Here is a 24884-nt window from a genome sequence, read left to right on the forward strand (position 1 = left end):
TCTTATATACTTGCTTATTGCATTTGTTATATTGCTTTGCATTGACAACTATCCATGAGATATACATGTTACAAGTTGAAAGCAACCGCTGAAACTTAATCTTCCATTGTGTTGCTTCAATGTCTCTACTATGAATTTATTGCTTTATGAGTAACTCTTATGCAAGACTTATTGATGCTTGTCTCGAAAGTACTATTCATGAAAAGTCTTTGCTATATGATTCACTTGTTTACTCATTGCATTTACATTGTTTCGAATCGCTGCATTCATCTCATATGCTTTACAATGGTATGATTAAGATTATGTTGGTAGCATGTCACCTCAGAAATTATCTTTTATCGTTTACCTACTCGAGGACGAGTAGGAACTAAGCTTGGGGATGCTGATACGTCTCCAACGTATCTATAATTTCCGATGTTCCATGCTTGTTTTATGACAATACCAACATGTTTTGTTCACACTTTATATCATTTTCATGCATTTTCCGGAACTAACCTATTAACAAGATGCCACAGTGCCAGTTCCTGTTTTCTGCTGTTTTTGGTTCCAGAAAGGCTGTTCGGGCAATATTCTCGGAATTGGACGAAATCAACGCCAAACCTCCTATTTTTCCCGGAAGCGTCCAGAACACCGAAGAAGAGTCGGAGAGGGGCCAGGGGGCCACCACACCACATGGCGGTGCGGGCCAGGCCTAGGCCGCGCCGGCCTAGGGTGTGGCGCCCCCAGGTGCCCCCCTGCGCCGCCTCTTCGCCTATAAAAGCCCTTTCGACCTAAAAACGCAGTACCAATTGACGAAAACCACAGAAACCTTCCAGAGCCGCCGCCATCGCGAGGCCAAGATCTGGGGGACAGGAGTCTCTGTTCCGGCACCCTGCCGGAGCGGGGAAGTGCCCCCGGAAGGCTTCTCCATCGACACCGCTGCCATCTCCACCGCCATCTTCATCACCGCTGCTGCTCCCATGAGGAGGGAGTAGTTCTCCATCGAGGCTCGGGGCTGTACCGGTAGCTATGTGGTTAATCTCTCTCCTATGTACCTCAATACAATGATCTCATGAGCTGCTTTACATGATTGAGATTCATATGAGTTTTGTATCACTACTATCTATGTGCTACTCTAGCAAAGTTATTAAAGTAGTTCTATTCCTCCTGCACGTGTGTAAAGGTGACAGTGTGTGCACCGTGTTAGTACTTGGTTTATGCTATGATCATGATCTCTTGTAGATTGCGAAGTTAACTATTGCTATGATAATATTGATGTGATCTATTCCTCCTACATATGCATGAAGGTGACAGTGTGCATGCTATGCTAGTACTTGGTTTAGTCTTTTGATCTATCTTACACTAAAGGTTACTAAAATATGAGCATTATTGTGGAGCTTGTTAACTCCGGCATTGAGGGTTCGTGTAATCCTACGCAATGTGTTCATCATCCAACAAAAGTGTAGAGTATGCATTTATCTATTCTGTTATGTGATCAATGTTGAGAGTGTCCACTAGTGAAAGTGTAATCCCTAGGCCTTGTTCCTAAATACTGCTATCGCTGCTTGTTTACTGTTTTACTGCGTTACTACTGCTGCAATACTACCACCATCAACTACACGCCAGCAAGCTATTTTCTGGCACCGTTGCTACTGCTCATATATATTCATACCACCTGTATTTCACTATCTCTTCGCCGAACTAGTGCACCTATTAGGTGTGTTGGGGACACAAGAGACTTCTTGCTTTGTGGTTGCAGGGTTGCATGAGAGGGATATCTTTGACCTCTTCCTCCCTGAGTTCGATAAACCTTGGGTGATCCACTTAAGGGAAAACTTGCTGCTGTTCTACAAACCTCTGCTCTTGGAGGCCCAACACTGTCTACAGGAAAGGAGGGGGAACGTAGACATCAGCTGCCCAGCACACTTGAGCTGTGTGCTCTCATATGCTGAAACTTGAGCCCCTGGTGGTGCTCAGGTTTGGTCTGCTGCTGCCCTTATCTTGTGCTGTCCATGGTTTTGGACAAGCACAAGTGTGCATGACACTTGGTTCTGTCTAAACTGAATTCTTTGGCTAACACTAATATTCTGGCTAGTGTTGGTTCTTTGTTTTGCAGGTTTTGAAGTTGATTATGACCATGAAGAGATACTTCAAGTCATTTAGTCTAGGTTTTAGTTTAGGAACAATATTGTAATCTTCTTTTTTCATTTCTGTTTATTATTCATCAATTCTTGTATCAAGAATATTGTAAAGACAATGTAATCTGTGTTGTGATATCAATAAAGCCCAAGTTTTTGCTTATGAACTTTTGATTTATGTAATATTTATATTCTGGAATAAACATTGTATTTATGATTCACTTTGAAATTCAAAGTTGTTTGAATTCATAAGTTGTGTTTAAATTATGAATTCCATTTTATATTGTTCAATGCTTATTGTTAAATGTATTAACACTTGTCAAATGAAATCAATTCTCCAAGTCAACAAGATACAAAAGAGATCATGTCGAAATTTCCCTCACTCAAGTTGCCTAACCCTAAGTGCAAAATGAGAGAGAACCTCGATCCCTCTTAGGTTTAGTTGCAATAAAGTGCGAAAATTTCCCCCGTTTTGCGATGAAATGCACATCCCATTTTTAAATCTACCCTTCGTTGTTCCTATGTTCTGGGTTATTACATCTTGTCATGGCGGCCGTGCTCCAGGAGGTCCTTGGCTCTCGAGCCCAACTCTTCTCCAGCTCTCGGGTGAGCTTCTCTCATGTCCGATGGTTCGACGCCTCCGAGCCATGGCGAGAGGGTAGGGGCCCTCTTCGGCATGAGAACAGGAAGGTTTGGTGCTCTTTGTCCCGGGTTCTTCTCCTCGCTCAAGGCTTCCTCTCTGCACATGGCAGTGACTCGTCGCGCCCCGCTGGTTTGGCGTCCTCGGTGGCGTGGAGCGGTGGTCTTCGCTTCTGCAAGTCGTGTGCTTGTGCTTGTGCTGTAGCATAGTGTTGTAAGCTTCTCAGAGTGCTCCCTTGTATCTTTCGGCCGTAGTGTGTGCGGTGTGGTGTGGTGCTGTGTGGTTCGGAGGGCCTTGTGTAATCCCTGGCCGGTTGATGGCTTTGTTAATTCAAAGCTAGGCTTTCGAGCCTTCTCTTAAAAAAAATGGCAGAGAGAGGAGGTGGATCCTCGGCCATGCCGCCTCTCATCATCGGTGGCCTATATAACGTACAGCACCCTGGTTTTGTCCTCAGTTCACCCGAACAGAACACACCTGCAAACGAGAGGTGCGCCCCCACCAGTAAGCAACATGGAGTACGCCGGAGAAGTCGATGACTTCGATCTGGACATCATCCGCCAGCACTTGCTCGGCGCCGTCGGTAGTTTCTCGGGGTCGTCGGCTAGCCATCAGCATCAGGGTCCATTCTGCGACGACATCAACTTCCCCGTGCTGCCACCACCTTCTACGGCGGAACCGGCAGCGTACCAGCCCATGTCGTTCTTCCCGCAGCAGCAGATGCAGGGCTACGTAGACCTGCAACGGGAGTACGTGAACACCTCTGCGCCAGGGGCCGAGACAGCGGTGTTCCGACCGCCGGAGCCGCTAGCACCGGCGCCGGTGATGATGATACAGTTCGGCGGCGAGCCATCTGTTAAAGTAGGTCTAGATGTATTATACCTGTCATGTATACGTGTATTATGTACGTAGCTGATCTATATATAAAGAGATACGTGGTGAGGCATTGCCCCACGCAAAACCCTAAACACTTGTGTTTCTTAACTTGGTATCAGAGCCACCTAGGGCTCCCGCCGCCGCCGCGAGTCTTCCGCCGCGCGCCGCCTCTCCGATCAGCCGCAGCCGCCGCGCCTCCGCGCCACGCATCTGCCGCGATGACCAGCTCTGCCCTCACGTTGGCTACCGTGGGGAGTCTCTCCACGACGGTCGCTGGACCCGTCATCGACCCGCCATCTGCAACTGCAGCTGCGCCGGTGCTCCCCGCCATCACCGTGCGGTTAAACGGCAACAATTTCATGCTCTGGAGGGCTCACGCCCTTCCCAACCTCGCCGGTGCCCGTCTTCATGGCTTCCTCGACGGATCGGCACAGGCCCCATCCGCGACCATCAAGGAAGGGACCGGAACTGACGCGCGCGATGTTGTCAATCCTGACTACGCGCAGTGGTGGACGATGGACCAGAAGGTTCTCGGCCATCTCCTTGGCTCGATGCATGAGGATATCTCAGCCCAACTCATCGGCTGCACCTCGGCTGCGGCGGCTTGGAGTGCCGTTCACGCCATGTTTTCCGCCGAGAACCGAGCCGGCGTGCGCGCTCTTCGCCGCCAGATCCAAGGGCTTCGGAAGGGCGACAAATCGGCCAGCGAGTACATGCAGAAGGTGAAGGCGCTCGCCGACGCCATGGCTGCCGCTGGATCCCCGCTTCGCGATGACGAGATCATCGACTACATGCTAGCAGGGCTCGGCCCTGCATACAACCCCATCGCCGCTTCCATGGACTTCGCGCCGGCCCCCGTCACCCTCGCAGTGTTCTACAAGAACGTGCTGAACTTCGAAAGTCTCCAGAAGCAGCAGGCGGAAAGCGAGGACTGGACGTCCTCCGCCAATCTCGCGTCACGCCCGGTCCACCTCAACAACCCCGGGCGCACGTACGACTCCAACCGCCCAAGCGGTGGTCGTCCTGCCGGCCAGGGAGCTCCGCAGGGCCAGATCGGCTACGGCCAGGGTGGCCAAGGTGGCCAGGATCGCCGCCGCACTGACGGCAACGGCAATGGCGGCAATGCCCGCAACAATGGAGGAGGAGGAAACGGTGGCGGCAACGGTCGCAACCGTCGCTGGCGCCCCCAGTGCCAGATTTGTGACAAATGGGGGCATGATGCAAATGACTGTCGTCGGCGCTATGATCGGGATCAGCGCTCCGGCAACGGCGCCTCGACCTCCTCCAACGACAACGAGCAATATTGGCACCTTGATACAGGCGCCACCGACCACCTGACAAGTGATCTTGAGCGCCTGCATGTCCATGAGCGCTATGGCGGGAAGGATCAAGTGCAAGTGGCCAACGGTGCAGGTTTGTCTATTTCGCATATTGGTCACTCTCAATTAACCGGTTCATCTCTTCGCTTGCATAATATCCTTCATGTCCCGCACATTAGCAAGCACCTTCTTTCTGTCTATCGCCTTGTTTGTGATAACAATGTCTTTGTGGAATTTCATAAGTTCTTTTTCCTTGTTAAGGACAAGGTCACCAAGAAGGTCCTGCTACACGGCAGGAGTCACGGCGGTCTCTACCCGGTGCCGTTCAGCCGTGCCTCTTCGTCATCATCACGTCAAGCGTCGTCTAGTGTCCGTGCTTCTGCTTCACAGTGGCACCATCGCCTTGGTCATCCCACCAATAATGTCGTTCAACACATTGTTAGAAATAATGATTTAGTGTGTTCTCCAAATAATCAGACTCCAGTTTGTGATGCTTGTCAATGTGCTAAAAGTCGACAATTGCCATATCATGCTTCTCATCGTATTTCTACTATGCCTCTTGAGTTGATTCACTCCGATGTTTGGGGTCCTGCTATTTCTTCCTCGGGAGGGTATAAGTACTATGTGAGTTTTGTCGATGATTATTCTCGTTTTGTATGGATTTATCTCCTCAAGCACAAGTCTGATGTTGAGCAAGTGTTTTATGCCTTTCAGGCTCATGTTGAGCGTCTCTTAGACACTAAAATCAAAACCGTTCAGTCGGACTGGGGTGGTGAGTATCATCGGCTTCATAGCTATTTCAAGCGCACTGGCATTGCTCATCGTGTCTCTTGCCCGCATACCTCGCAGCAAAACGGGGTGGCGGAGCGCAAGCACCGTCACTTGGTGGAAACGGGGCTTGCTCTTCTTGCTCATTCTTCTCTCCCTTTGCGTTTTTGGGATGAGGCTTTTCTTACGGCGTGCTATTTGATCAATCGCATGCCGACTGCTGTTTTGCAGCAAGATACACCTATCTATTGGCTTCTTCAGGTCAAGCCTAACTATTCCTTCCTTCGCACCTTTGGTTGCGCGTGCTGGCCAAGTCTGCGCAAATATAACACACACAAGCTTGCGTTTCGGTCCACTATGTGTGTCTTTCTCGGGTACAGCCCCATGCATAAAGGCTATAAGTGTTTGGATAGGTCCACGGGTCGCATTTATATATCTCGAGATGTTGTCTTCGACGAGTCCGTGTTTCCCTATGCCACTCCCGGTGTTTCGGTCGACGTCTCCACCCTAGCGGATGCACTGTCTTTTCCGTCCGATGAACCGGTTACGAGTGTCACTATGCGCAAATATGACTTGTCCTGTTTACCTCTTGATGTGCCTGGTAGTGCTCCTTTTGTGCAGGAACAAATGGCCGCCGAAGCTACACCACCGTCCGCGCCAGCTGAGCATGCCCCGGTGATCCACGTGCATGCGGAGGCGCGAGATCCCGCGCCACATGCAGCTCCCTCGCCCGCGCCTACTGCGTCGCGCGACGGGTCGACCTGCGCGTCACCCGCGGCCGCTGCCTCTCTCAGCGCGGCCCCTGTCCCTGATCAGCCCGCGTCGCCCTCTGTCGAGGGCTCCTCGACCGCGACGCCCACGGCTGCTCCAGGTCACGCCATGGTCACTCGTGCTCGTGACAACACTCGGCGTGAGAGGATGTACACCGATGGTACGGTACGTTATGATCCTAGCCGACGGGCCTTCTTTGCTACGCCCGTCTCACATCGTGATGCACTCCGTGAGACTGCGTGGCGCGCTGCCATGGCTGAGGAGGTTGCTGCCCTTCATCACACCAGGACATGGGTCTTGGTTCCTCGTCCTCCCGGCGTCAATGTTGTTGGCTGCAAGTGGATTTTTAAGACTAAGCATCGCCCTGATGGTTCTATTGATAAACATAAGGCTCGACTCGTCGCTCGGGGTTTCACTCAGCGGCATGGCATTGACTATGGTGATACGTTTAGCCCAGTTGTCAAACCAGCTACGGTGCGGCTGGTTCTCTCTCTTGCCGTGTCTCGCGGATGGAGTCTCCGTCAGATTGATGTCAGCAATGCTTTCCTCCATGGTTTTCTGTCCGAGGATGTGTACATGCAACAACCACCCGGCTTTGAGGATGATCGGTATCCCTCCCATGTGTGTAAGTTGCAGCGAGCTCTCTATGGCTTGAAGCAGTCCCCGCGCGCTTGGTATGCTCGACTGAGCGCTTTGCTGGTTGATTTGGGTTTTGTTCCCTCCAAAGCTGACACTTCCTTGTTCACCTTTTCTCGAGATGGTGTTCAGGTGTACATGTTGGTGTACGTCGATGATATTGTCATTGCTGGTTCTACTCCAGGGGCGGTTGATGGACTTGTGCGTGCCCTCTCAGCCAGTTTTCCCATTAAAGATCTTGGTACGCTAGAGTACTTCTTGGGTCTTGAAGCGTCCTACAATTCAGGGGGGATGACTATCACTCAACGGAAGTATGCATTGGATCTTTTGCACCGTGTGAGTATGGAGAATTGTAGACCCACTTCTACACCGCTGAATGTGACGGAGCATCTGTCTCGAGAGATTGGCACTTTCTTAAGTGATGAGGATTCTCACCGCTATCGTAGCGTCGTTGGAGGCCTCCAATATTTGACTCTCACCCGTCCGGACATATCATTTGCGGTAAACAAAGTATGTCAGTTCCTGTCACAGCCGACTGATGTACATTGGGAATCAGTCAAGCGCATACTGCGTTATGTCAAGGGCACTTTGAGCACGGGATTGCTCTTTCGCAAGTCGGCCTCGACAGGAATCAGTGTGTTTACTGACGCAGATTGGGCAGGATGTGTGGATGATCGACGATCCACTGGAGGGTACGCCATCTTTGTTGGGTCGAATCTTATTTCTTGGAGTTCGAAGAAACAACCCACTGTCTCGAGATCGAGTACCGAGGCAGAGTACAAAGCGTCGGCAAATGGCGCTGCTGAAGCTATTTGGATAGAGTCTCTACTCAAGGAGTTAGGAGTATCTCGGCAGCGAACACCCATATTATGGTGTGATAATTTAGGGGCAACTTACCCAGGGGCGGACCTACCTTAAGCTAGCAGGGGTCACAGGACCCCGGGTCAAACATGCTATCCTTTGTAAATTTTGCCCATTTATAGTGCGTGACACCCCTAAATCAAGCTAAAAAATATGCATAACTGAAAGAGTGACACCGGGTTGTTTTCGTTCTGGGTCCGCCCCTGAACTTACCTGACAGCTAATCCAGTGTTCCATGCAAGGACAAAGCACATTGAGATCGATTTCCATTTTGTGCGTGAGCGCGTGGCGTCTGGAGCTCTTCAAGTCAGGTTCATCTCTTCCAATGATCAGCTAGCTGATGTGTTTACCAAACCAGCTACTCGACAGATGCTAGACCGTTTTAGTAACAATCTGAACCTTGTACAAAGTAGAAGTTCAGATTGAGGGGGAGTGTTAAAGTAGGTCTAGATGTATTATACCTGTCATGTATACGTGTATTATGTACGTAGCTGATCTATATATAAAGAGATACGTGGTGAGGCATTGCCCCACGCAAAACCCTAAACACAAGTGTTTCTTAACTCCATCTCCTGTTGCCGTGAGGGTGCCGGCGCTAACCATCTCCGTGCCTGCCCACCCGGGCTCGTTCGGGTGGCCTGCCGCGCCAGCGGCACCACCGGCCGCGGCGGAGGACTTCCGCAAGTACCGTGGCGTGCGGCAGCGTCCGTGGGGCAAGTACGCCGCCGAGATCCGCGACCCTAAACGCCGGGGCTCCCGCGTCTGGCTCGGCACCTACGACACCTCCAAGGAGGCCGCGCGCGCTTACGACCGTGCCGCGTTCCGGATGCGCGGCGCGAAAGCCATTCTCAACTTCCCCAACGACGTCGGCACGCGTGGCGCCGAGCTGTGGGCACCGCCGCCTCCAGCTCCCACCTCACAGACTGCCGGCAGCGCGACGAACAAACGTAAGAGATTGCAGGAGGAGGAAGAGGAGCTTGATGTGGAGGTGATAGAAGTTGTAATAAACAAGGCCGTCAAGACCGAGGAGCCGTCGCCGTCGTCGGCCCAGGTGTCGCTGGACACACCCTCGTCCATGTCGACGTGGACAGCATCTTCGACGGTGACTTCCGCGGCTTCGACGCCGGAGGGAGGGTTTCCTCCGACGCCATCGAGCTCCGGCTGGGACCAGTACTGGGAGGCCTTGCTCGGATGCATGCCGCTGCTGTCGCCCCTGTCGCCGCACCCGACGTTGGGGTTCCCGCAGCTGACGGTCAGTTAAGAGACAGTTTACTGCGGTTCAGGTGTGGTTAACCAGTAAGCAGCATGTTTCATCAGGGACACACTTCTTTGGAGGTCTATGATCAGCTGGGATACACTTCTTTGAAGCTGGGACATGCATGGAGATCGATCGATCGATGATTGTAAAGAATTAATAAGCAAAAGATGTGATGTATAGCTTGATATGTACGTTGATGTAAATGTAAACTAATTAAAGTTAAACTTGTTTAGCGATATTGTATGGATGGAACTCAAACTCACTTGGCCGTTATCTTACTTACTCCCGTCTAGGAATACAAGGCCACATCGATCAATCAAATATAAGTTATGCGTCAACCTAAAATATACGATTGAAAAATTATTGAAATGTGCATCCGAATGACATAGTTTTGAATAACATGCAACTCATATTTGGTTGACCCAATTAGTAGTCAAATTTTGCCTCAAAAATAAAATAGCATTGTATTTTACGACGAATGGAGTATTAATCTAGTAGGTGGGTGGGGTGGGGTTGGGGGGGGGGGGGGGGCAGATCGTTTCAGCATCTCAAGTTGTTAAAGTCACCCTACACGTCTCCCGGTTAATAGTTATCTGCCGCTAAAAGAATATTACCAATCAAATCTTGAAATAAATATGTGCAAAAGTCCAGGATTTAAACAAGGTTAATTCTAGCTATCACAAGGAACCTAACCAAGCGAGCATATCTCAGTTCACAACTAGTGATCGGATAACATTGGTCACTATATCGTTTGATATATGATCCATCTAATGTAGGGACAACAATAATATTTAAGGATCTGCGTATCCACGGATATCCGACCCATTGGACATGGCTATGGATGGCATTTCCTATCCAAAGATTTCACATGGAGGATATCCACAAACTCACTGGTTGGGCTCGGGTTGACATTTTTCTCTACGGATACCCCGTGGATGCTTGTCTGATAGGTGGGACCCACATGTTTGTTGCTCAGACTATATGATGTGGGCATTACCCTTCGGGCAACCCATATTACGCTACCTTCTACGGTCCAACCAGGACCCATGAAGATCATCCACCAACCAAGGTGGGTCGATACGTCGGTTCAGAAGAAAGATTCTTGATGAACAAGGCAAGAAGACGAAGAACAAGGAAAGTTTAGACGTAGAACTCTTTCTAACCTAGTCGAACCCGGACAGAACTCTCGGGACCTGGCTCACAATGTAAGGGGCGGGAGAGGGTCTGCCGAGGGACACACAATCACCACAGCCAGAATCACCGCAAGTCTAGAGCTAGGTCATTAGAAATCTTAGCCTCTCGACGAGATCTTAGTCTTAGCCTTCGGCTACCCCATTGTAACCCGATAATTTCAATAATCAAGATAAGACAAGCAGAAAGTAAGGGTTTTGCCTCATCGAGGGCCCCGAGCCTGGGTTAATCTCTCTCCCCGTTTGTTTGGTATCTGATGTCTCGTGTCAGCCTGCAGGATTCCGCCAATCCTAAGATTGCCGAGGAGCACCCTCGACACTATATATGTCAAATGTTGTAATCCCACTTCTCCTAAACTCAATTGCGTATAAATCATCTAATTGTCTTACGTGAGAACAAGATTATCAGTGCAAATTGTGTAGTGTTTTTTTTAAGTATTTGCATAATTAGTCATATGAGTTGGCATTTTACCGCGCTCGCACACACCTTTTCCTCTTTTTTCACTAGGATCCTATAAATCAAGAGGTTAATGCAGAGATCAATTAAAGAGGTCAGTTTTTTTTGCACAAATATTATTATTAGGCAACAAATACCTTCCAAACAATTACCCAAGCATTTGTGGGTCAAGCCAAAGGCCGAATTCTCGAAGAGATGGTCACCGAGGCTTTAGCGACCTATGGTATGCTCAACCTCGCTTGTACCGGATGATCGCACCATGTGTTGGTGGCTTCGTCTCATCAAACCATTTAACGATGTGCGATCAGCTACACTTTATAATGCAACCCATGTAGTGTCTTGTGCAAAGTTCTCTATCTCATAATTTTTTCATGCAACCCATGTATCCCATTGTTTGGTATGCTTGCTTAGATAAGTTTTTTTCATATTTATGTGAGGGATACACTTGCTCATGAGACTTCATAAGAGGCAAGTTATAACTTAGATTCACCTTGTTTAACTTCTATCTAGATTGTGATATCATTTGTGATTCTCTTAAAAGCATTGCCATGATCTCTACATTTCAAAAAATAGAACATGAGAAAACTATTTTAATGACGACTTAGGTGTTGTAGTAATTGTCTTAAGAGTTTAACCTTAGAGATGCTCAACCCCATAGAAATTAATGATCTACTTCAAGGCACTTTGAAGTGAATTGTTGGATGAAACCATGTGTAGCAGCAATTGAGATTTATGACAAAAACCATTTTGTTTAAATCAAAGTGAGATATTTCTTTATGCATTTCTTGCACTAATGTCGTATATCATGGATACCGTTGACAACTCCAATGTCTTTTAAACGATCTACAAAGAGAGAAATCTTATATTTTGGCTATGAATTGATTAAACATCTGTAACAACAAAGTTATTCAGGTAAAATTTCAACTCCTCCATTGTCGGGGGGAAGACCCCGGATAGGGCAATGGACGCGGAGCAGCCGGCTGGCCGCTGGCCGGCTCGCGGCAAAGGCCGGCTGAGGAGCAGCCGGCTGGCGCCGTGGCCGGCTGGTCAGGAAGCCGGCTGGCTCTAGGTCCTAGTCGGCCTGGCTACGGCCACCAATGCTGTAGCTGGGCCGGCTTCTACAAGCCATATCCGACTGGGGTTTGTACCTCAGACCGACTCGAGGCTGGCGAGTCTTGCACTGGAAGGAACCGGGTTGGTGATCCGGGTTCCTAAAGTCCACGCTGACTCCATCTTCCGTAAAGCGCGGGGCACTGTGAAGCAATAGTGCCGCGCGATGGACAGGCCGTCAGGGCTTACGACGATCCGTACTGGCTACAGTGGCTGACGGCGACAGGGACACCTCCTCCATACCGCTGACCGTGGCAGCCGGATGGGACAGGCCACGATGCCTCAACCACTCCTGACGTCACCGCCTCGGGAAGGAGCGGAAGCCGAAGCCGGCCCAGCCGGCCAGTAAACTATAGGGTCTTATATGTAAAGTGCCGGTGCCTATATAAGCCGCGCTACCCCCTCTCGTGCAGGGGATCGATCATTTATTGCTTTGACCCACCTACAGAGCTGCCCTGCGAGAGAGACCATCGTCTTCCTTAGCCTCTCAGGGCCAGCCGGACACAGCTCTAGGAGCACCACTGTACTGTGTGATCATCATATACACTCATAGCAGGAGTAGAGGTTTTACCTCCACCGGAGGGCCTCGAACCTGGGTACGTCGCCGTGTCGCTCGTGCCCATACCCGCTTCCGGATACCGCCGTGAGATCCCTCAGGAACCACTTCGATTAGCCACCCTATGGCATATGCCGTGACGATACCACGACATTTGGCGCCCACCGTGGGGCCTTCAGCATCCTCGGCCGGTGTCTTCATCCGGACGGGCCTCACCATCACCACCGGCGAGCGAGTCGCTTCAGGCTTGATCTGGAGATTCGGCTCCCTCAACTGCGTCAGCGACAACGCTGGCTGCTTCGCTGACCGGCCCTTCCCAGCCGGCGGCAGCGTCATCTCCTTCGGCGGCTTCGACGTTTACGTCGCCACCGTCGCACCGCCGCGCTACCCGCGGCAGGTGCTGCGCTGCGCTAGCCCTCCTCCGCGACCCGGCAGCAGCGCTCCCGCCAGCCCCGCCGTCGTGCAAGTCATGATGGCTGGCGAGGAGCTCCCCGAGAAGAACCCGCGCACCCGCGGCCCCGGCTTGGAGCGCAACATCGACCCCAACGCCTCCGGCTCGGGCCCGAAAGCGCCACCACCACCGTCCCGGCTGGATGCAGTCCGGGCAAACCGAGCACCCCGCTCACGCACGGCGGAGATCCCACCGCCGTCGAGGCGGACTTGGAGGCGCACCGCCAGCTCCTCCTCAAGCAAACCGAAGAACTGGCTACTGCTGGCGCCGGATGGAGATCACCAGCGCGAGTACAACCGCGCCCACGGCCTCACTCCGGGCGGCGACGAGCCAAGCCGAGCCGGCCATATCCGCCGCAGGGGCCGCGACCTTGGCGCTGAGATCGCCCGCGACGGCGCTCCTTCGCCGGCTCCGTCCATGGAGCTCCCCGTCTACAACACGCCCGACAAGAACATGCGCGCGGCGAAGCCGCCGCGGAAGAGCTGAACCGCCTTGAAGGCGAAGAGTTACGCCGTCGGACCGGGCGGGTGGCGAGCTGCTAACGCAGCCAACAGCAGATCGCCGACCCCGGGTATGTCAATGCCCCAGAGCTTCTCACGCTCGTGGAGCTGCAGGCAACGACGGGGAAGGCGCCGGGGACACGGCCGAGTCCGCCTCCCAGGACCAAGCCGGCGCCATGACTCCCGGGCCACGCACGGCTCGGGCCGGCCAAGCCACCGGCCGAGCGGCGGCAGCCGCAGCCGGCCCCCTCCAAGCCGGAACCAGGAGCAAGACTCCGGACCCCGCCGTCATCACCGGCCGGCTCCGAGAAACAAGCGGCGCGCGCCAGCAGCACACTCCCGGCTGGGCCCGCGCATCGAGCCCGCCGACGCCCGAGATCGCCTCGACCGGCTGGTCGAATCCCGCATTGCGGAGGAAGAAGCTCCAGCCGGCCCAAAGTGCTTCGGGCCCCGCATCGCCAACGAGCCCACGCTCGAAGGCTTCACGCTCCCCCGCGACACCCCCAAGTACGACGGCACCGCCAAGCCGGAGGACTGGCTGCAGGACTACTCCACCGCAGTCGGCATCGCCAAAGGCAACAAGCGCTGGGCCGTGCGCTACTCCCCACGATGCTGGTCGGCTCCGCCCGCACATGGCTCAACAACCTGCCAGCCGGCAGCATAAACGGCTGGCTCGACTTCGAAGCGGCCTTCATCAGCAACTTCACCGGCACCTATCGCCGGCCGGGTCGCCCCCAGCAGCTCGAGATGTGCAAGCAGGGCCCCGACGAGACGGATCGCGCGTACCTGACGCGTTGGTGCGAGATGCGCAACTCCTGCGAGGGCGTGCACGAGATCCAGGCCATCAGCTTCTTCATGGGAGGCTGTCGGCCCAACACCATGCTGTGGCACAAGTTGCGCCGCAGTGACCCCAAGTCGATGGCCGCCTTGATGGCCATCGCCGACAAGTACGCGGCGAGAGGAAGCCGGCAAGGCGCCGGCTGATATTTCACCGGCTCCAGCAAGGCGGGACAACAACAGGCCGGCTGAGCACAAGCCGGCCGAGGGCGGTTCGCATGGCAGCCGGACGGGACAACTACCGCGGCAAGCGTCACAGCGACCAGCCGGACCGCCGGTACGGCTCCGCCCACGTAGCCGCCGTGGCCGGACAACGCGGCGCGGCGGCAGCCGCCGCCGAAGCAAGACCGGCGGTGGAAGCCGAAGTACACCTTTGAGCAAATGCTCGACTCGCCGTGCAAGTACCACAGCGGCAAGAACCCCTCCAACCACACCACCCGCGACTGCCACTTCATGAAGCGGCTGACAAGCGGTGAACCTCTACCGCCTCCACCCCCGCCTCCACCAGCCGGCGGGACGGGTGGCCCAGCCGGCGCAGAGAACGCTAACCTCGAGCACCACGAGGCTAACCAAGTGCACCATGGCGGCCGATATCTGGCCGAAGACGCCACCTACATCATCTTCACCTCCGAGCCCGAGGACAGGACGAGCCAAGAGCGCCGTTCTCTCGAGGTCAACGCGGTCATACCGCCGGTCCCCCAGTACCTAAACTGGTCAGAGCAGGCCATCACTTTCGATCGCCGTGACACACCGGCTGTCCTGCCGAAGCCGGGCAGCTACGCCATGGTCCTCGACCCCACCATCGGCACAACCCGGCGCAGCGTGCGTTTTTCGCGCGTCCTCATCGACGGCGGCAGCAGCATCAACATCCTCTACCGCGACACCGCCCGCAAGCTGGGCATCCAGGAGGCCGAGTTGCGCCCCACCCCCACCGTCTTCCACGGCATCGTGCCAGGCCATTGCTGCCAGCCGATCGGCCGGATCACACTGGAGGTGATGTTCGGGCAGCCGGATCACTTCCGCACCGAAAGAATCGAGTTCGAGGTGGTGGACCTCGTGAGTCCCTACCACGCGCTCCTGGGCAAGCCGGCCCTGACCAAGTTCATGGCGGTGCCCCACTATGGGTACCTGAAGATGAAGCTGCCTGGCCCCAAGGGGGTCATCACCGTAGCCGGCGACTATCGCCGCTCCATGGACTGCGCCACGCAGAGCTCCAAGATGGCCCAGACGCTGGTCATCGCCACCGAGAAGCAGCTCATCCACGACGCCGTTGCCCTCGCCAAAGCCGCGCAGACGGACATGCCGGCTGCGGGCAACCCGGCTGGGACGACTCACTTCCAGCCGGCCGACCACACCAAGAAGATCCTCCTGGACCCGGCGCAGCCGGCTCAGTTCGTCACCATCGGTGCCGGCTTGAACAAGAAATAGGAAAGCGAGCTCACCAGCTTCCTCCGTGAGAATCGGGACATCTTCGCATGGACTCCAAGAGACATGCCGGGTGTGCCGAGGGAGTTGGCTGAGCACCACCTCCACGTCCGGCCTGAAGCCAAGCCGGTGAAGCAGCCTCTCAGGCGCTTCGCCGAAGAACGAAGGAAGGCCATCGGTGAAGAAATCGCCCGGCTCCTAGCTGCCGGCTTCATCATGGAAGTGCTGCACCCGGACTGGCTGGCGAACCCGGTCCTGGTGTTGAAGAAGAACGGCTCCTGGCGCATGTGTATCGACTACACCAGCCTGAACAAGGCGTGCCCAAAGGATCCCTTTCCCCTGCCGCGCATAGATCAAGTTATAGACTCGACTGCCGGCTGTGAACTGTTGTCTTTCCTAGATGCCTATTCAGGCTACCACCAGATTCCTTTGAATCCGGCTGATCAAATAAAGACTTCGTTCATTACCCCGTACGGGGCTTACTGCTACACGACTATGCCATTCGGCTTGAAAAATGCAGGTGCCACCTACCAAAGGTGCATGCAGAAATGCTTGCAGGATCAAATCGGCAGAAACGTTCACGCATACGTGGATGATGTCGTTGTCAAGACCAAGGAGACGACTACCCTCCTTGATGACTTGAGAGAAACCTTCACCAATCTGAGAAGATTCCGGATGAAGCTCAACCCGGCCAAGTGCACATTCGGCGTGCCGTCTGGCCAGCTCCTTGGCTACCTCGTCTCTCAGCGAGGGATCGAAGCCAACCGGACAAGATCGGTGCCCTGGAGAAGATGGAACTGCCGCGGTGCCTCAAGGACGTCCAGAAGTTTGCTGGCTGCCTGGCCTCCTTGAGCCGCCGTCGGCCGGCTGGGGAGAAGGCATCGCCCTGTATCAACTAATGAAGAAGGCGGACAAGTTCGTCTGGTCACCGCAGGCGGATGAGGCCTTCCGTGACTTGAAGCGCGTGCTCTCAACCGCGCCAATCCTTGCAACGCCGGCTTCAATGGAGCCGATGCTGTTGTACATCGCAGCCACCAACCGAGTGGTTAGCGTTGTCCTGGTGGTGGAGCGCAAAGAAGCCGAAAACAGAGAGAAGCTGGTCGAGCGCCGCGGCTATTACCTCGGCGCAGTGCTCTCCCAGTCGAAGCAAAACTACCCCCACTACCAGAAGGTCACCTACGGCGTCTACATGGCGGCCAAGAAGCTCAAGCATTACTTTCAAGAACATCCCATCAGGGTGGTTGCCACAGCGCCTTTGGCGGAAATCATCGGCAGCAAGGATGCCAACGGCCGGGTTGCCAAGTGGGCCCTGGAGCTAGCCGCCCACACTATCCTCTACGAGCCACGCACAGCCATCAAGTCGCAGATCCTCGCGGACTTCTTCGTCGGCCCAGGCTGAGATGCGGTACACTGCCGCTGTGCCGGATTCCACACATTGGAAGATGCACTTCGACGGCTCGAAGATGCGCAACGGCTTGGGAGCCGGCATCGTCATCACCTCTCCCAAGGGAGACCGGCTGGACTACGTCCTGCAGATCCACTTCGCCGCATCCAACAATGTGGCGGAATATGAAGCGCTCATTCATGGGCTGAAGCTGGCCAAGGAGATTGGCGTGCGTCGCATACTTTGCTTCGGCGACTCCGACTTGGTCATACAGCAAGCATCGGGCGACTGGGACGCGAAGGACGCCAATATGGCCTCGTACCGCTTCCATGTCCAGCAGCTATCCGGCTTCTTCGACGGCTGCGAATTCCACCACGTGCCACGAGCAAACAACGAGGCGGCTGATGCCTTATCCAAGATTGGCTCAACCCGGCAAGCCATCCCGCCGGGTGTCGCCTTGGCGGTTCTCAAGAAGCCGTCCATCATACCGTCACCGGACTCGGATTCAATATTCGTGCCGGCTGACCCGGGGGCTGCTCAGTCCAACCCGGGGGCTTCATCGCCCAAGTCGGGGGCTAAAAAGCCAAACCCGCCGGCTAGCATGCCGAACCCGGGGACTTCTCAGTCCAACCCGGGGGCTTCATCGCCAAACTCGGGGGCTAGCAAGCCGAACCCGCCGGCTAGCAAGCCGGACCCGGCGACCATGCAGTCGAATCCGGAAGCTCCCACGCAGGTGGCCCTGTTGGTCAGCGTATTCGGGATAAGATGCGTACCTTCATGGGCACAAGAATTCCTCTCCTACCTCACCGACGGTGTGCTTTGCACGATGATAGAGTCCAGGCCAGGCAGATTGAGAGAAGGGCCAAGGCCTATACCATCATCAACCACCAGCTGTACAAACGCAGCGTAAGTGGGGTGTTCCAGCGGTGCGTCGAGCCGGCTGAAGGGATTGAACTCCTACGGGAAATCCATCAAGGAGAGTGCGGACATCACGCCTCATCCAGAGCCATAGTGGCCAAAGCCTTCCGGCACGGTTTTTACTGGCCGACTGCGCTCAGAGACGCAGAAGATTTGGTGAAGAAGTGCAACGGCTGTCAGCGCTTCGCAAAGCAAAGACACCAGCAGGCTTCCGCCTTGAAAACCATCCCCATCACATGGCCATTTGCCGTATGGGGCTTGGATATGGTAGGCCCATTCAGAACAGCGCGAGGCGGCATGACACACCTCTTGGTGATGATTGACAAATTCACCAAGTGGATCGAAGCCAAGCCAATCAAGAAACTGGACGGCTCCACAGCCGTCACATTCCTCAAGGAAATCATTGTGAGATTCGGCTACCCCCACACCATCATCACCGACAACGGCACCAACTTCTCCCAAGGCACCTTCTCTCGCTATTGCGGGGAAATGGGAATCCGGATGGCCCTATCTTCTGTGGCACACCCAGAGTCCAACGGACAAGTGGAAAAGGCTAACGGCTTAGTCCTAGCCGGCATCCGGCCCCGGCTGGTGGAGCCGCTCGAGCGAGCAGCCGGCTGCTGGATTGAAGAATTGCCCAGTGTCTTTGTGGAGCCTGCGCACAACGACAAATCGCTCGGTCGGCTTCACACCATTTTTCCTCGTATACGGGGCCGAAGCCGTCCTGCCGGCGATATCGAGCACGACGCGCCAAGGATCAAGCTCTACACGTGCCGAAGCCAAAGAAGCTCGCGAAGATGGAGTCGACCTGGTCGAAGAGGCCCGGCTGCTGGCTGAGTCTAGATCTACCATCTACCAGCAAAGCCTCCGACGCTATCACAGCCGGAAGGTCCAGCCCTTAGCATTCCGAGAAGGAGACCTAGTGCTCCGGCTGATCCAGCGGACAGCCGGACAGCATAAACTGTCATCCCCATGGGAGGGTCCCTTCATCGTGAGCAAGGCAGTAGGCAATGATTCCTACTATCTCATAGATGCCCAAGAGGCTAAGAAAAACAAGCCGGACAAGGCTGACGAGGAGACTAAACGTCCCTGGAATGTCAGGTTACTCCGCCCATTTTACGCATGAGAGCAGGAATGTATGTATCCCTTGTATCCCCTTTGTGAGTTATGAAAAAGCTCGCGCCAAGAGCGCCGTTTCCGACAAGTTTTTCGCATACTTTACCTTGTTTCGCCAATTGGCTTGAACCCTCTCACACGGTCGGCTCAGTAACGTGATCCGGTTTCCGACAGCCGGCTTCCGACCAGCTACAGACCGCAACCCGGCTGTCCGGCTGGCGGGAGTAAGGCCTAGGGAGCCGGCACGCGAAAAACGACTAAGGGAAAGAGTAAAAGCGAGTTGACTTGCAACTTTTCCTATAAGTGCCGGATTGCCAAATTCAGCTCGTTCGACTGAAATACTATCGGCCTCACCCAGCGGCCCGCTCTTGATCCGGCGACGGACCGCAAGTCGGACGTACGACCGGCAAGGGCACAGCCAAAGAGTGGGGCGGATGGGAAAAAGCGAACGAGTCGAAAGAAAGCAACTCGGCACATAATTGGTTAACAAACACATTAAAGTGTGGCATAATTAAAAGGCGATAATATTGTCTTACATCTGCACCCGGCATCCCGGGGATTTAATAAACTGTCTTGGCAAAAGAACAACTGAAAAGCAGGAAATCTAAGCCGGAGGGGCATCAGCGGAGCCGGCTGCCGGGTCGTCCTCAGGCACGTCTTCCGCCTCCTCATCATCCATGTATTCTTCATCGGATGGAGGAGGGTTCGGGTCCGCGACGAAGAGGGCCTTGTCGACGAAGCCGGCGATGGTGCTGGCTCGAGCAAGGCGGGCGGCCTTGAGCTCAGCCGGGAGCTTGTCCTCCACGCCGGCTCGCCGGAACTCAAGCTGCCCCAGGTCCACCTCGTTGTACCAGGAGAGGCTGAACGGCGAGGAAGAACCTTGCGATCGCGGCGGCGACAGCGGCGGCTGAGGACGCTCCGTCGAGACGCGCGGCCCCGTGGCGCCGGATTGGCGGGGTGGCGGCGGCGGATCGGTGGAGATTCGCCCGCCGGAGTTCGCCAGCGGAAGATGTTCGCCGGAGCAGCAGCGAGCTCGAGCGCGCAGAGGATAGCGATGGGAGCAAGAGTGCGAGGAAGAAGAAATGGCAAGTGGCCGCCTCGAGGCGCCCCCCCGCGGCATTTATAGCCACCCGACGCGGGCGGTTGGCCTCCAAGTGGCGGTCGTGGGCCGTAACTCCTCCCACGTCGCCGGATTTACTGCGCCGTAACTGCGCCGTAACTCCTCCCACGTCCACGACGGTTACCGAAAACGGCCACACCACGTCGCCCACTACCGCACCGGATCCGGGGGAACATTGATGTGACCAGACGAACCGACCACCGGGCCAGGCGTCAGACCCGTCAAGTCGGGCGCAGGACCCGAGGCGGCGGAGACTCCGGCGCGCCGCAAGCCGGAGCCGGACCAAAAGTTCCACTCAAGCCAAAATTCATCAGCAAGGCGGAAGCGCCGTCAGATCTTGCAAGAAAGCAAAAACTGTACAAGTGCAAAAAGCGGCCGGCTGGGAAGCAGCCGGCAGGAACGAGCCGGATGAGGGCGCAGCCGGCTGAATGGAAATTCTCAATCGGCCCCTCCAAGTGCCGTCTAATATACTCGAGAAGCCAGGAAAACCTGCCTAGGTCCTTCTGGGCGCAGGACCTTGCCAGCTTCGGGGGCTAATGTCGGGGGGAAGACCCCGGATAGGGCAATGGACGCGGAGCAGCCGGCTGGCCGCTGGCCGGCTCGCGGCAAAGGCCGGCTGAGGAGCAGCCGGGCGCCGTGGCCGGCTGGTCAAGAAGCCGGCTGGCTCTAGGTCCTAGTCGGCCTGGCTACGGCCACCAATGTCGTAGCTGGGCCGGCTTCTACAAGCCATATCCGGCCGGGGTTTGTACCTCGAGACCGACTCGAGGCTGGCGAGTCTTGCCTTTGGAAGGAACCGGGTTGGTGATCCGGGTTCCTAAAGTCCACGCTGACTCCATCTTCCGTAAAGCGCGGAGCACTTTGTGGAGCAATAGTGCCGCGCGATGGACAGGCCGTCGGGCTTACGACGATCCGTGCGGCTACGGTGGCTGACGGCGACAGGGACACCTCCTCCATACCGCTGACCGTGGCAGCCGGATGGGACAGGCCACGATGCCTCAACCACTCCTGACGTCACCGCCTCGGGAAGGAGCGGAAGCCGAAGCCGGCCCAGCCGGCCAGTAAACTATAGGGTCTTATATGTAAAGTGCCGGTGCCTATATAAGCCGCGCTACCCCCTCTCGTGCAGGGGATCGATCATTTATTGCTTTGACCCACCTACAGAGCTGCCCTGCGAGAGAGACCATCGTCTTCCTTAGCCTCTCAGGGCCAGCCGGACACAGCTCTAGGAGCACCACTGTACTGTGTGATCATCATATACACTCATAGCAGGAGTAGAGGTTTTACCTCCACCGGAGGGCCTCGAACCTGGGTACGTCGCCGTGTCGCTCGTGCCCATACCCGCTTCCGGATACCGCCGTGAGATCCCTCAGGAACCACTTCGATTAGCCACCCTATGGCATATGCCGTGACGATACCACGACATCCATGGGAAGCATTGCAACCGAAGATGAGGCACTCCTATGACCGCTATGAGAAATCATTGAACCCCAAAAGGTCTAAAACAAAGATCCTATGTTGGTCAAGAGTGTTCCTTTAAGTCTATTCAGTCCAATTTTTTAACTTTACATCTTTTAGCATGATCTTGTTACAAAACAATGAATAGATAGAAGTGTTAGACTACCATGACTTGATAAGTGGGTGTTGAAAACGGGACACTTTAATGTTATGCTTATTTTTACATGTCATCTCACTCTTAATTATTTTAAGTTCTTAATGTTAAAAAATAGAGCTATAAAAGTTGATGTCTACGGGTACTTCTATTCTTGTAGACAGTGTTGGGCCTCCAAGAGCAGAGGTTTGTAGAACAGCAGCAAGTTTCCCTTAAGTGGATCACCCAAGGTTTATCGAACTCAGGGAGTAAGAGGTCAAAGATATCCCTCTCAAGCAACCCTGCAATCACGATACAAGAAGTCTCTTGTATCCCCAACACACCTAATACACTTGTCACATGTATAGGTGCACTAGTTCGGCGAAGAGATAGTGAAATACAAGTAGTATGGATGTATATGAGTGATAATAGCAATCTGAATAAAATATGGCAGCGAGTAAACATGCAACAGAACAGTAAGTAAACGGAGTTTCAGTGTTTGGAAACAAGGCCTAGGGATCATACTTTCACTAGTGGACACTCTCAACATTGATCACATAATAAAACCACTCTACACTCTCTTGTTGGATGATGAACACCACTAATTGCTTAGGGCTACAAGAGCACCTCAATGCCGGAGTTAACAAGCTCCACAACATTCGATGTTCATATTTAAATAACCTTAGAGTGCATGATAGATCATTGCAATTACACCAAGTACTAACATAGCATGCACACTGTCACCATCACACTATGAAGGAGGAATAGATCGCATCAATACTATCATAGCAATAATTAACTTCATAATCTACAAGAGATTACAATCATAGCCTACGCCAAGTACTACATGATGCACACACTGTCACCGTTACACCATGGAGGAGGAATATAGTACTTTAATAACATCACTAGAGTAACACATAGATGAATAGTGATACAAAACTCATATGAATCTCAATCATGTAAGGCAGCTCATGAGATCATTGTATTGAAGTACATAGGAGAGAGATTAACCACATAGCTACCGGTACAACCCTTAGCCTCGATGGAGAACTACTCCCTCCTCATGGGAGACAGCAGCGTTGATGAAGATGGCGGTGGTGTCGATGGAGATGCCTTCCGGGGGCACTTCCCCGTCCCGGCGGCGTGCCGGAACAGAGACTCCTGTCCCCCAGATCTTGGCTTCGCGATGGCGGCGGCTCTGGAAGGTTTCTCGTACCATGGCTTTTCCGTATCGAAGATTTAGGTCAGGGACCTTTAAATAGGCGAAGAGGCGGAGTCAGAAGGCTGACGGGGGCGCCACACAATAGGGGGGCGCGCCCCCCCTTGGGCCGCGCCGCCCTGGCGTCTGGTGGCCCTGTGGCCCTCCTCTGGTCCCTCTCGGGTGTTCTGGAAGCTCCGTGGAATTCTAAGATGCTGGGCGTTGATTTCGTCCGATTCCGAGAATATTTCCTTACTAGGATTTCTGAAACCAAAAACTGCAGAAAACAGCAACTGGCCCTTCAGCATCTCGTCAATAGGTTAGTGCCGGAAAATGCATAATAATGACATATAATGTGTATAAAACATGTGAGTATCATCATAAAAGTAGCATGGAACATAAGAAATTATCGATATGTTGGAGACGTATCAGCATCCCCAAGCTTAGTTCCTCCTCGCCCTCGAGTAGGTAAACGATAACAAGGATAATTTCTGAAGTGACATGCTATCATAATCTTGATCAATACTATTGTAAAGCATATGAGATGAATGCAGCGTTTTGAAGCAATGGTAAAGACAATGAGTAAACAAATGAATCATATAGCAAAGACTTTTCATGAATAATACTTTCAAGACAAGCATCAATAAGACTTGCATAAGAGTTACTCATAAAGCAATAGATTCAAAGTAGAAGGCATTGAAGCAACACAAAGGATGATTAAGTTTCAGCAATTGCTTTCAACTTGTAACATTTATATCTCATGGATAATTGTCAACACAAAGTAATATAACAAGTGCAATAGGTAAACATGTAAGAATCAATGCACACAGTTGATACAAGTGTTTGCTTCTGAGATAGAAAGAATAGGTAAACTGACTCAACAATAAAGTAAAAGATATGGCCCTTCGCAGAGGGAAGCATTGATTACTATATTTGTGCTAGAGCTTTTCATTTTGAAAACAAGAAACAATTTTGTCAACGGTAGTAATAAAGCATATGTGTTATGTATAAGATATCTCATAAGTTGCAAGCCTCATGCATAGTATACTAATAGTGCTCGCACCTTGTCCTAATTAGCTTGGATTAACACGGATTATCATTGCATAGCATATGTTTCAACCAAGTGTCACAAAGGGGTACCTCTATGCCGCCTGTACAAAGATCTAAGGAGAAAGTTCGCATTGGATTTCTCGCTTTTGATTATTCTCAACTTAGACATCCATACCGGGACAACATAGACAACAGATAATGGACTCCTCTTTAATGCATAAGCATTCAACAACAGTTAATTTTCTCATAAGAGATTGAGGATTAGTTGTCCAAACTGAAACTTCCACCATGAATCATGGCTTTAGTTAGCGGCCCAATGTTCTTCTCTAACATTATGCCTCAAACCATTTGATCATGAAAATCTCCCTTACTTCAGACAAGACGAACATGCATAGCAACTCACATGATATTCAACAAAGGTAAAAGTTGATGGCGTCCCCAGAAACATGGTTACCGCTCAACAAGCAACTTATTAAGAAATAAGACACATAAGTACATATTCTTCACCACAATAGTTTTTAAGACTATTTTGTCCCATGAGCTATATATTGTAAAGACAAAGAATAGAATTTTAAAGGTAGCACTCAAGTAATGTACTTTGTAATGGCGGAGAAATACCATGTGGTAGGTAGGTATGGTGGACACAAATGGCATAGTAGTTGGCTCAAGGATTTGGATGCACGAGAAGAATTCCTCTCAATACAAAGCTAGGCTAGCAAGGTTGTTTGAAGCAAACTC

At 53.0% G+C, this 24884-nt stretch overlaps 1 protein-coding gene across 1 annotated transcript; it reads left to right on the top strand.

Annotated features, from left to right (window-relative positions):
• Positions 1 to 3192: 3192 nt before the first annotated feature.
• Positions 3193 to 9479, top strand: LOC127335823 (ethylene-responsive transcription factor 5-like). Its single transcript, XM_051362558.2, has 2 exons — positions 3193 to 3609; positions 8539 to 9479. The coding sequence occupies exons 1-2, from the start codon at positions 3268 to 3270 to the stop codon at positions 9244 to 9246; spliced, it is 1050 nt and encodes a 349-aa protein (XP_051218518.1). The 5' UTR covers positions 3193 to 3267; the 3' UTR covers positions 9247 to 9479.
• Positions 9480 to 24884: the final 15405 nt, after the last annotated feature.

Source organism: Lolium perenne, chromosome 2 (assembly GCF_019359855.2).
Source record: "Lolium perenne isolate Kyuss_39 chromosome 2, Kyuss_2.0, whole genome shotgun sequence".
NCBI classification, from domain to species: Eukaryota; Viridiplantae; Streptophyta; class Magnoliopsida; order Poales; family Poaceae; genus Lolium; species Lolium perenne.

Excerpts from the sequence above, each read along its gene's own strand:
- LOC127335823 (XM_051362558.2), top strand. The coding sequence starts at position 3,268 with ATGGAGTACGCCGGAGAAGTCGATGACTTCGATCTGGACATCATCCGC. Across the intron at positions 3,610-8,538 it reads AGTTCGGCGGCGAGCCATCT|TGTTTCTTAACTCCATCTCC; the intron begins GTTAAAGTAGGT and ends CCTAAACACAAG.